Source organism: Oreochromis niloticus, linkage group LG17 (assembly GCF_001858045.2).
Source record: "Oreochromis niloticus isolate F11D_XX linkage group LG17, O_niloticus_UMD_NMBU, whole genome shotgun sequence".
Classification (NCBI taxonomy): Eukaryota; Metazoa; Chordata; class Actinopteri; order Cichliformes; family Cichlidae; genus Oreochromis; species Oreochromis niloticus.
In genome coordinates this window covers 4,641,740-4,655,111 of record NC_031981.2, presented here as the reverse complement: position 1 = coordinate 4,655,111, position 13,372 = coordinate 4,641,740, and the positions used below count along the sequence as shown (strand labels likewise).

At 40.1% G+C, this 13,372-nt stretch overlaps 1 protein-coding gene across 1 annotated transcript in view; it reads right to left on the bottom strand.

Moving 5' to 3' along the window:
* LOC100706209 (proton myo-inositol cotransporter) overlaps positions 1 to 13,372 on the bottom strand; it is an 83,964-nt gene that overhangs the window by 3,832 nt on the left and 66,760 nt on the right. The window contains exons 5-9 of the mRNA XM_003445080.5: positions 6,409 to 6,572; positions 6,177 to 6,297; positions 2,232 to 2,357; positions 1,975 to 2,093; positions 267 to 419 (exon numbers count right to left, since the gene is read on the bottom strand). Coding sequence (XP_003445128.1) covers positions 267 to 419; positions 1,975 to 2,093; positions 2,232 to 2,357; positions 6,177 to 6,297; positions 6,409 to 6,572 — 683 coding nt within the window. The remainder of the gene's footprint in view (positions 1 to 266; positions 420 to 1,974; positions 2,094 to 2,231; positions 2,358 to 6,176; positions 6,298 to 6,408; positions 6,573 to 13,372) is intronic.

Genomic DNA, 13,372 nt, shown 5'->3' with positions numbered 1-13,372 from the left:
GCCTCCACAATCACCCCTGACTGATTGATCTCCAACTCCGCCAAAGGTCAGCTCCTTCCTGTGTGAGGGGAAACCTGCTGTTGTGCTACACTGACTGAGGAGGTATGCAAGATGGGTGGAAGAAAGCATCACTTCAGGGTATCAGCAAGCTGTTCTGTCCTTATTGCTCTTAATGGAAACACGAAAATACCTCTTACGTGTAAAAAATAAAGGATAAAATCTCTCAAGGTAATTATTTCCTTACACTTTCCCACACAGAAACTGACCATAGTAGGTGATGTACTGAGCCAGGTGGAGGAAGGTAAGAGACACCAAGATGTTGAAGGTCCAGTTGACCCCTGCTGCACAGGCGTTCCCTGTGCTCCTTGCCCAAAGAGGATAGATCTCAGAGTTGATGGTCCATGGCATTGGACCCATACCTGCGACAGAGAAGTGAGAATGAGCTGTGGGACCACTTGATTAAGAGGTGGAGATTTGAGATGGATGGAGAACTGCACTATATTTTGTTTAAGTCTTGTCAGCAGCACTTCATAATACAGTGTACAACTTATTTTAGACATTTCAGACAGGTAAAAAATTCAAAACTCAAATGTTCTACACTCTGTATATTTCAAAATTATGTGAGATTACAATGGAAGAACGGGAGGTGTAGATACTTAATGACAGCGGTCCCCAAACCCCGGGCCACAGACTGGTACCAGTCCGTGAGTCGTTTGGTACCGGGCAAATTTATAGTTTTCAAGGTTTTTACCGTTAACTCGGTTTCCCAGGGTCTTTTCCCGTGTTGTAGTTGTGTGTCTTATTTTGAAAGAATTACGGGTTACCATAGCGACTAGAGAGCATTAAGGGGCAGAGAGGAGGATGTTACTCTCAATGTTGTAGGCGCATTTTAGGAGGACGCTGCTAATAAAGTTACACAATAACACAGTGAATTTGCGTTTATTATTATATTTACAAAATACCGCAGTTTTTGTCTTGGTCGTATCATTTTATTTTGTTGTATTTATCCACAACACCTCACCTCGGTCCGTGAAAATATTGTCTTACATTAAACCGGTCCGTGGCGCAAAAAAGGTTGGGGACTGCGGCTTTATAATACAGCCCATACCCCTATTAGACCCCGGGAATTCCAATCCAAGAAGACAAGGAGAGGATACCACAAAGAGGAAATCTTGGTTTTCCTTTACTTTAAAATACCCCAAAGTTACTAATTAAATAAAAAATACATGAAGTTTGATTTGCGTCCCCTTTCTTCTCCCTAGACTCTCAATTAAGAAGAATTACATGGTAAATGTAGAAAAATTACATAATCAGTTGTGGGCTGTGTTATGAAGTGCTACCATGCCTATAACAGAAACAAAGACGGTAGTTGAATTTGACAGAAGCAGAAAAGCTCTCTCAATATGCAGCATCTACATACAAGTAAAAAGATATTTGATTTGCGGTCAGCTTCTGATTCCTTTTGTAGGTTGAGTAGTATTGACCAGGCAAATTTATGCAGGCTTTGGCAGCGTACAGGTAAACAGTCCATGTGGAAAATAAAATAAAAACATGTACGCCAAAATGCAATTTTATAACTACTGGCTCTGTTTAGCTATGAGACTATGATCTACCTTTTTATTTGCGTTTTAAAAACTGTATCTGCATTCCTGGACTCTAAACAATGAACAGTACACTGACTAAGAGTTTAGACAGCAGCCGATGGGTTAGTGCTTTGTTAGGATTACAATGGATCCTGTTAACTCTGGTAAGCACTCAGGCAAACACATCTGCAGCTAAAAGTCCAACACAGCGAGGTTTAGCTTTGGCAGGCTATCAGAATATAGTGTGCTTTGTCCCACACTGCATTTTCAGAATTCAAAAAAATTATGTTCAATTTATGGTTCTTTTTTTTCTTATTGTTTGTTTTGATTTCCCCAAAAGCAGCCTGGTGTTGGATCTCATGGGGACTAAAACTAAGGTTCAGTCTCTCACCCGGCGCAAAGGCAGCCAAGTAGAGCACCAGTCCCAGTAAAACCAACCAGGAGAAGGAGGTGGGGCAGTAGTTGTAGGCCCAGTAGGTCTGATCTCTCATCAGGGTGGAGTTGGAGCATCTATAAGAGGCAGGCACATTTGTTAGTCTTTACCAGTCCCTCCTAAAACTGGGGGGGGGGGGCAGTTAAAGGTGAGATGTGTTATTTCACTGCATCCTAATGCACTTCCACATGCTCACTTTGCATCCTGTGACTCACCTGCCCCATGCTGCGTGCTCGGTGGAGGCCTTATTGACTGGCACGCAGGAGGAGGTGAGCAGCGCTGAGCCATTCTCACGATAACAGAAGCCGCATCCAGGATCCAGCATGCACGGCTCGCACACCCTAACAGCAGACGCAACACGCATTACCTCTCATTGCTCTAAAGACAATCAATAAAACGGCAGCTTGTAATCACATTCTTTTACGTCTGCCTTTCCTCTATAGGATGCTGACAAAACTCCTTGTAAAAGTTCAATATGAATGTAAGCGTACCTGCTGCTACTGGACAAGACGTGAATATAACAGAAAAACAGCTATCCGCCCATCTAACTGAGGCACACATCTCTCACCAAAATCAGTAAATGTATGAGACATTCGTCCCCACTGTGTGGGATTCACTATCATTACATTTCTTTTCCTGTCCTGTTCCCAGCTTTGTTAATTTAAACTACATCCTATCACATTATCATATTCTGCGGTCTGTTTCTTGATGAGCAGTCCTTATTTTTGAGTGTTTCAACTGAACAGCTTCACAAGGGTGCACTCATCTTTCCCCATGTTATTTCATCAGGTTCGAGGTAGGTCATGAAATACACACTCTGCTTGAGAGATCTATTTTTATTGCCCGTAGCTTCCAGGGAAGCCTTTCTCTAATTTCACGCTGAGGTTAAGGATGAAAATAGCACCATGTATTAAAAAGTAACTACTGCAGGAGGGTGAGGAGAAAGATATAACCACTTAGCATTAGCTGCTTAAAAGTATCTGTAACAGTGATATAGATATTGTTAAGTATTAGCAAAGCTAAAGCCAATTAAACATCTGTTTTTATAAAAAGAAAAAAAATCCCAGAGACATTAGCAGGTCAGGCTAGCTAGCCAAGCAGTAATGTAACGCTAATGAAATGGTAGCACTCCTAAGGGCTTTTATTAGCGTGAGGTAATGGTTGTGTGAGGCTGGTTATGTCATAGATGGCAATTTCCCCACTGTAACACCACTGTACTACTCATGGACAGTTCAGGAGACTAAGATGTATATTTTATACATACATTTTATACCATATGTTTTATATTATATTTACTATATACATATATTTTATACCATATTTTATATTTATCTGGTGACAAAAGTAAGCATAATGTAGATAGGTCCTAAAAGGATCAAACCCTTTCCCAATAGAAAAGCAGGGAGCTCGTCTAGAAATCCCTATAAGTAAAATTCTCTATCTATGATAGCTCCCCTTTAACCTTAGCGCTTTCCATCAGGAGCAACCTTCACCCTTGGAATTAGTGGACAACCCACTCCACCAAACGATAGCCAACTCAAGGTACACGGTCAGTATAAATGACTGAGTTAAGACCAGGTGAGTCAAAAAAATATTTGTAAAACATAAAATATTTGCACAAATGTTATGTGTCCAGTGCGTAAAGGGCTTTAGCTCTCCTTAGTTAAACCCCAAAATAGCACGTTAAGAAAACATCTTTAAATGGGACATCTGAGCACCAAAGCACTTAAGAGGCTACTGGTGGTTCTGGTGCTCTGTTGATGCTGCTGTGGTCAGTGAAGGGATGCGTGTGGGTTCATATGAAGCAAAGTGAATTCAGTAAAGCTTTTCCAGTGTGGTAAAAGCACTCATCTCTTCAAATTATCCCTGCGTTTCTGTGTGTGTGGCGGTCTGGGTTATAGCGTGTGGTCGCAGGACAGCGAGTGCATTAGGCATTGCCCGTCGTTGTGATGAAAGGCTGGCGTTACACATGAGCTTCATCTCGTCTCTGTGTAAGTGAGAGTAAATTGCAACATGGAGGCATCTGATGACTGTTTCATTCGGAAACAAACTCTGGCTCCCCGCCTGCCTTCTGCTGCTGCTGGGGCCAGTCGAGTGAAATGGGAGTGACAGATGTTAGATGATGAATTGCATAACTGTTAAAATCATTTAATTACATTTATTATGTAAAATAATTGACCACAATTTCCAACACCTATGCAGGCACTAATTTTGACCTCTGAGTACTCAGAGAAATCTAGATCTGTATTAACGTACGTGTAAAAACCTGCAGGAACTTCACCACAAAAATTCTTTTAGGAGGGTTTTATTCTCTTTCCACCACTTAGTGTCCTCTGCTACACCCTCTAAAACTGCAAAATACTAAGTGCTTTTACTAAGAACAGAAGTGCTCCAAGGTCAACAGTAGCTTTCTCATGCCAGCACCCCCATTTTTGGTTCTTGTTTACCATTTTAAGTTATGCTACAATACCAAATGTACTGCTTTGTGTTTTCCTCTAACCTTCTGCAGAGTGTGACACCTTAATACAAACACAGAAATCTGTATTTTCCTTCATATGTGCTAGATTATCAGAGGGAGTAATTCACAGGGACTCGGAGGTCTAAAGTCATGCCTACTCCTCACATCCTGAAGGGAAATAACAACCCTCATTACTAGGTTTGATAGTGTAGCTGGATCTCTTTCCACCATGTACGTGCATGCATGTGTGTCTGAGTATGTCTTTTGGTCCTGGAGAAAGCTACTCTAGTGGTTATACCCCAGAACTTGGTTGCAAGCCATAAAAATGCAATATCCAGTTGGAAAAAACCACTTGAAAACCAGGTGATTTACATTCAGTTGAGATCAAAATGAAGGGCACGTTTGAAGACTGGTGTGCTCCGATGCATGGGTACTTCTGTATTAATATGGTAATGGATGCTGAGCACTTATGGTTTGGAACGTCAACATGTTCCAATTCATAAGTGCTGGCAAAACAGAGGCTCTCAGGGTCTCAGTGCATCTGAATAGGATGGCTTTCTCCTTGGACACCTGTTAGGTGAGGTGTTTTGGACATGTCTGACCAAGAGGAGAGAGGAGAGAGGAGGGAATGCGTCTCCCCAGCCATCTCTTCCATCTGGGTTTGAGGAGTTGGCCAGGGAGAGAAAGATCTGGGCATCTCTGCCTACACTTCTCCCGTGACCTGAAATGGATGAATGGATTCATGCATGGGTAGATAGGAAGAAGGAATAATTGAGCCTTGGAGCCTCTGTGATCCAGGTCCTTTTGCATGCTTCAGTTTTAAGGACTTCTTACTGACCTCAAGCATCAATGTGTTATTAAGGTGCTTTCAGTCCCATTGCCACAGGTGTAAAATCAACCTAGCCATGCAGTCTGCCTTTACTAACAAAAAGCTCAACGAATCTGTGCATGGTGCTGTAATAGTTTGCCACTGTTGAAACAAGTCAGATTTTAACATTTTTTCTCTCGTTTTCCCTTCGTTCTTCCATAATAAACTGTAAGTGGTATTATTGCAAAGTGGAAGCATTTAGGAACCACAGCAGTTCCTAAGTCAGTCATGAAGTGGCAGACTGCATAATTACAGAGCGAGTCACCAAATGCTGAGGCTCATAGTGCATATAAGTCACCAATGATTTGCTAACTCAATAACTGCAGAAATCCAAACCTCACCTGGCATTAACATCAGCACAAAAACTGTGCACCGGGAGCTTCACAGCATGGGTTTCCACAGCCATGCTGATTGCTTTTATGTCCATGTAATGTAGGTTACATACTGGAATGAAAATCCCTGTTGTTATCATTTTTTTACATGGAATAATCCCATAATGAAGTAAATCTCAATTCCACAGTTTAGTATAATGGCTATTGAGTAATTACAACATATATTAGTGTTTTAACGTGTTCCCTAAAAGACTTGCTTTTGATACCACCATATTAAATCCTCTGGGTAAATGGTCTTTATTGCTCAAATAGTGTTTTTTTTAATAATCTGCAGCTAAAATGGTGAACGGTGGAGCAATCAGAATAACTGTAGAAAAGAAAAGATAACCTGTTGTTGGAGAAAGCTAAGAAAACTTAACACTGATAGATTCTGTTTATGTAATAATACCACATACTGTAAGACACAACTGAAACACCACAGGCCTGTGGATAAAGTACTCACTGGTACTTGGAGCAGGTAGAGTTGGCCATGGCGGGGTCTAATGGGTGGTAGGTGACAGGGGGACTGTGCTGTGCAGACACCAAGAAACCGATGGCCAACAGACTCAAACTCAAACACGTGCCTGTCAAAAAAAGAAGAAAGAAAAGTAAATAACAAACAGAGCGCACAAAAACAACTTTTAATATTTTTTGTTGATTTGGACAGCTCAAGTCTCCTCCTCCTTTTGCCTTACCTATGATGCTGCCTAGGGTGAGCTTCCTACGCCCCACTCTCTCCACCAGCCACACTCCAAGCAGAGTAAACAGGAAGTTGGTGAGGGTTGTGAGTCCAGCCAGCCAGATTGCCAACCTGTCATCCCGCACTCCTGACATCTGCAGGATGGTGGCACTGTAGTACCTGTGTGACATGAGAGACAAAAGAAAAAAGCAAAGTTAGAGAATAATAAGAGGAAAAACGAAGCATAAAAATAGGTCAAGAGTATCCTTTTTGTCTATAAACACAGACAGATTGGCAACACATTGCAATCAATCTTAGTTAGTCTCTGCCTATGAGTCCAACTTGTCCGTGAAATGTTTCTTTGCAACAGACTTGAGTTACCTGACTGCCAACTTGTTGTATTCTGGCTATATTTCTATATAAAAAAAATGCTGCCAAGTTATTAAGTCAGTTTGCAGTGAAATCACTGCCCTGCAGCAACTATTTGTGGAGGAATTTCTGAATTTGTGCCAGAATTTAAAAGTTAAACCACTTTATGAAAATAAACATTTCAAACTGCCTTACATTCTCTGGGTTTGAATATAGTTGGAAACATTTTATGTTAGTGTGCAGAGTAAACAAAAAACCATTTTTAGGCATTTTCATGAAGAACTGTTATTACACTGTTATTACACATTCATTTCAATTTTATTAATAAAGCATCAAATCACTACAGTCGCTTCAAGGCATATTGTAAGGCAAAAACCCTACAAAGTATTTCAAGTACTATATAATTGTATTTGGAGAAATATTAAGCAGTCTCAGCATAATATTATGGTTATATTAAAGTATAAATATCAAACAGAAACATATATAAAACTGCAATCAATCTTTAAGTCAACACGCCAATCACAGCCTCTCTTCTTAAGAGCAATTCACTCATCCACCAACCCCAGTCTCTCTATTTGAGCACCAGTCGCTCCACTAGAGACAGCTAGCGATCAGTTATAAATAGGCTCTCTCTTCATCTCTCATATAATATAATTATACTTGCAACTCTGGCACCATGTTGCTCCACGTGTGCAGATTAACAGCAATCATCATCAACAAGGCTCTAAGCAGGCTGCGGTCAACAATACAGACACCTTCACAGAGTCCATTTCCCATTTCAACTTTGCTACTTTGTAACTAAGAAAGACGAGTAAAAAAACCAAAAGGGCAAGCATGTAGAAAACAATGAGACAAAATGCACACACCTGCAGGGAGTCTTTAAAGTAAACACCTCCAGGCAGTCTGTTTAAAGTATAGCCATCGAAATGATGCGCTCATAGGCAGAAAACACATCATTACCCAAAATGAACACAACGCGTGCAAGCACATTCAATAGATGGGGACTCAGCAACCTTGAGAGAATGCAACACAAATACAAAGAAGGTAAGACTCATTAAGAAAAAGCTCAAATAAATCTACAGCATTGTCTGCCTGTCTGTGTCTCTAAAGGCAGCTCAGAATTAGCATTCTGCTTTTCATCTCTTCAAAAGCATCGTTATCTCTCTCTTGTTCTCTCTCTCTCGTGTTCTTGGCTCTCTCTCTCTCTCTTTCCCAAAACAAAGACATTCATTTGAGGGATTTGCATAATAACACTTTACTTTTTCTGCCATGGTATCCACTCAGACAGAACCAGAACAGAAAAGGAAATGAGATGGTGTGAAACTCGGGTTTAAAAGCATGACCTACAGTCTTATAAGGTGCATGAGGTGATAAATGTTTTGATGGAATTATTAGGCTTCTGCAGACTGAGATATATGGCGGCAAAAATGCATGTGCTTAATGGACACACACACGCGAGAAATGAGTCGGTTTTGGAGCAGCAGCAGGAGTAAAAGCACTATTTCTGTTCTCAGCAGTACAGCCCGCTGTGCTCCATCTCCAGCCCTGCATCTTCCTGATTACAGCACAGACACACGCACACACACGCGCACACATTGTGTTCTGACTTAAAAAGTACTGTGAATAACAGCCTCCAGAAACAAAATGATCATTTTTTGACCACAGTGCCAAGAAGCACGGCCTGTGTTAAATGTTAAAAGCATCTCCGAAATGGCATTTCAGGCTTTTAAAAGCCCCAAAGAGACGCTTGAGAGGCAAACATGGCCATCTGATTTCTAAAAGACATCGTTATCCATCATCAAGTGCTACGGTGTCATTCTAAGGTGTCATGATGAAATCTCAATGGAAAAAAAATAAAGAAAGAAATAAGTGAGAAACATAATATATAAAGAACTACTCATCTATAAGTTGATAAATCAACTTTAACCCTGTAAGACCCAACCCATCAAAAAATCAGCAGAAAATTTTGATTTTTTGGAACTGAGATGTTTAATAACCCTTATAACAAAATCCACATTTTTTTTGCTATATCATGTTGTGTATGATATTTCTTTAATATATATGTATTATATATTTTTTGTATCGCATTTGATACATTGGGCTTTTTTGGCAACTTTTTGTTAACAACAATGTTAATTTTAGACAAAAAAAAGAGTTTTGTCCATAACATTTTGAAATTATGGCAAGTATTGATCATGTTGATGAGATAGAGGTCTCAGAGACTCATGTATCAAATATGATACAGAGGGCATTACAGGGTTAAAAAAAATTTCAAAATCGTGTTTTTACTTTTATTTATTTATGTGAGTGTCTACACTACAGCCATCTTTAACACATAGCGGAGGCCATGTCATGTTTTGGGGTGGCATTTCAGCCAGTGGTGTTGGAGCTCTTGTCAAAACTGATTTATAAATTATAAAGATAGAATAGTACCATCAGGTTTTGATCCACAATGCAATACCATCTGGAAAGCAACTGACTGCATACTTTTTCAGCATGACAATGATCCCAAACATGCTGTCAATGCTGTAAAAGCATACCCTGACAGAAAAACACACAAACACACTAACAGTCATGGACTGGCCTCCCCAGAGCCCGGACATCAACATTATTGAAGCAGTGTGGATTCATCTTGACAGAGAACACAACAAAAGGCAAACAACATCAAAAAAGACCTTTGAATGTCTGGAGATCTATTCCTGAAGACTAAAGTTAAAGAAATGACAAGAAAGCTACCTAAGAAAGCTCAGACTGTGATGAAGAATTAAGGTGGTCATCCAAAATATTGACATCCCAGCCGGTCAGAACTGTACAAACTTGTAGATGTTTCAATAAATTGCTGTATTTCCCATGGGAAATGTATTTCCCATTTTCCCAGCAATCTTTAAAAAAAGGAAAAAAAAGAAAAAGAGGGGTGGCTCAAGACATGCAGTTATTGGGGTTAGGTTCATCGGTAATTCTACATTACCCATAGGTGTGAATGGTTGTCTGTCTCTCTGTGTTAGCCCTGCGCCAGACTGGCGACCTGACCAGGATGTACCCAACCTCTTAACTTATGATAGCTGGGATAGGCTCCAGTCCCCCCACAAACCTAACAAGAATAAACAAAAACGTTTGAATGGATGGTATTTATTGAAGTATCTAATTTTCAACTGAATGTCTTTCCACAGCAATACATTTATAAGGAAAGGAAAACAAAGAATGTTTTCTTTTTCCTTCTGTATATTTGCTCACCTGCAAATAGCAGGCTGCTTATGACAGCGCTCGAGCAGGAGACAGACTGGTACTCTGGTATAAGAGATCGATGTACAAAGAAGTGAAGCAGCTCAGTATTCCCATGGACATTCCTCACTGGATGGCAAGGTGTCACATTGAGAGCACTGTAGTGCAGGATGCCGGGATGTAATGTTCTTCAGTTAATTTCTGGGTAATACTTTCTGTGTATGAACAGCGTGGTTCCAAATTAAGCCAGTCTGTTTATTTGATAATGAAATCAATTTGTAGTGTCATGGTTAAGTGTAAATCTTTGTGCTATATGTGTTGTTTCTTGGCATTTCCCCCCTTTACGATATCAGGGAAATCTGTTACTTCTCATAGCTTTTCTGCTGCGCTACAAACCTGAAGGGTTTCAGGTGTCACTGCTCATGCAAAGTGACACCTCTCAGTCTAAAACACCCACTAGTTGTCAGCTATTAGCACACATCACAGAGCGACAGGAAATACTCCATGTAGGGTTTGAATGAAACAGCAGTCTGAGGTAATTTCAGAGGGCTGTTTCATAAAATCTTCTTGCTTTCATTTCTGTTAACAATCAGAGCAGCCTTTGAGAGAAAAACTTCAAAGCACCTGTAAGAGCTGAGCTAGTGGAAACAGGCTATAGCGTAGTCACAGGAGAGTCAGGACCTCATCTTTTACTGTCCTGTAATTATTACATCATCTGCAAACTTTCGAAACTATGCAGCCATTCTGTGCCATAAAAGTCTCTAAATTAAAGACACAGTTTAGAAGCAAAGCACAAAAAGTGGCGCTGGAAAAAGCTACAGTAGGAAACCTTTAATTAGTAAGATCTGCTAAGAGAATGTTCTGTTTCCAGGCCCTCACTGTTTTTGCAACACGAGGGCTGCAGTGCAGTGGTTTCTTTTTTTTTTTTTCTTCATTAAACATTGTTAGTCTTTTTTTGTGCAACTAAAGAATGGAAATGATATTATGATTGATTCCCTATGTCCAAATACTGTAAATGATGCATTACACCTGCTGGTTTCAAACCTTTCCCTCGCTCCTAAAATAGATGTATGTAGTGTTAGCATGGCCTAGAGTATCCATGCATTATGTCTGTAAGTGTGCTAAGGGGTAGTGTGTTTGTATATGTGTTGATGAGGTGGGCATGGTGGAATATCTGTGGTGTGGTTGTGGCTGGTTGGTCTGGGTAAAACAGCAAAACAAAACAAAACAGTATTTTCAGGCCCAGTCTGACCCTGCTGTGGTGTGAAGTGTTGGCATAAAGCACATAACAGAAGGTGTGATCTGGCCCTGACCTGTCTGAAAATGGAAACATGGATTAGCACTCCTTTTTAAAATGAGTACAAGTGTTTCTTATTTTAAAACAACAGACAAAAACTGTCTCACTCTTGAATTCGATGGCTCCCTACTGATCCTTGCACATTTGACATGGGTGGTGATGAGAGGACACCTCTTACTCATGCTTGACATTTACTGTCACCTTACAGGATTGTCTTGGAGGCTGCTGACTCTTTGGAAGGACACATCAGGTCTTCTTACAGTGCCATGCTGGTAGCTTTCAGTGTTTAAGCCTATTAAGTACAAGTCACTTATACATTTCTACAAAGTATCCCAAAGGTTTTGAAGACATGTATGTTCCAGGGAATTATAGAGTTTTATTGTGCAGTTTGCTCCTGATGTTGAGAGCATGGGCAAGGGATGGACAGTTGATTTTCCCAAAGGGCCACCATGAGAAACTGGGACTGTTGTGGAGGGCCACAACAATAAGCTTATTAGTGTGACAGTTCCTTTTGTGGCCCATCCCTGGCATAAGCCATTTTGTCTTAAAAAAATATTATATTCTAGTAAAAACAAACAGTGTTTTATCAAATAAGCAAGCTGCACAGAAAAGCAGTCATTCTTGGTGACATAGTGAAAACACAAACTGCAGCTCCTTACCGTGTACCTTGAGGTTGTCTAGCTCTATTGCTCCCCCGTCGAATGTTGAAATGCTAAACAGCAGAAATAAGCATGTTCCTAACACAAAACCTCGTTAGTGGCACTTTTTTTTATAAGTTATCTAAAGAAAAAAATATATGTAAGCAAGGTTGTCTTCAGTGTTTGGATAATTAAAGATGCATTTCAGCGTTTCTTGGGTAATTCATGGATTTGTCTTGCTAACTAAAACGTTTTGTACATATTTGGCAGAATATAGGATTATGGGCAAATATGCAGACTTGAGCGCATATAAGAAAACCCTCCACAATAAACAACAACAAAAGGAAAAAACAAAACAAAAAAACAACCAAAGGAAAAAAAATCCAATAGCTAGCTAACACTAGCATTAGCTTATGGCTCCAAAAAGACTTTCATTTAGAGTCTATAGTTATGCAGAGTCTACAGTTGGTTGCAGTCTTTTCTGTAGAAGTGCCTACAAACCTGCATTCTATCTGAAGACCACCAGGTGGCGATAGCTGTGGTTCCAAAAAGCCTTCTGGTCCCCCAGAGGTTTATGGGAAAACACTTTCCTAATGGGTTTATGAGGCTAGACACCCGTGTTGAGTCATACTGAATAAAGAATTAAGTTGGGTTTGTAGATCTTGGTTATGCCATGTTTTAAAATGTAGGATTATCTGTTGTCACAAGACGTTTGCCAATGAGGGAGTGTTTTACAGTCACATCCTTCCTTCCATCCATCTTTCATACTGTCTGTGTAGAAAAATAAAAACCTTATAGCTGAGCAACAAGTAACAAGTTTTTTGTTACTTTGTTATTCGTCACTTGGTTAATTTTAATCTAAGCATAATTATAGCTTATGTATGATGCATATCAGAATGTACAAGCAAAAATTTCCTCCCTTCCATCAAAACCGGCAACCCTAAAATTTTTATGTTCATACAGCTGATGTAACTGAATGCAAATCAGACCAGACAATGCTTAAACGTCTAATTAAACTGTCACACAGACCCTGTAAGAAGGCCTTTTATCTTTTGTTTAGTTTAAAGACAGGCATATAACTACCTGTATTCAAATACAAGTAGTTACATATTGCTCTATTACCTATATTTATAGGCTAGAAAAGTAAACATGTGCGTTGGGGTGTGAAAGAAGAGTAGAGGGAAGGGTTCTCCAAGCTATATTCAAGGAAGCTCTAACAGAGTGCTACTTATTGGCAGAGCACTGATCTAATTATGTAACCTAATAGTATGGATTTAGAGGCAGCTGAAGGATCAGCTATAAGGCAGCAGTGAAATGAGGAGATGAAGCGAGCAAACAAGTGTTAAGTGTGTGTGTATGTGAGTGGGAATGCAGTGAGTGTGTGGGTGCGCATGTACGAGCAAGTGTTTGCACGTGACTGAGTGACCGATTCACTGAGTAAGAGAGTAAGAGAC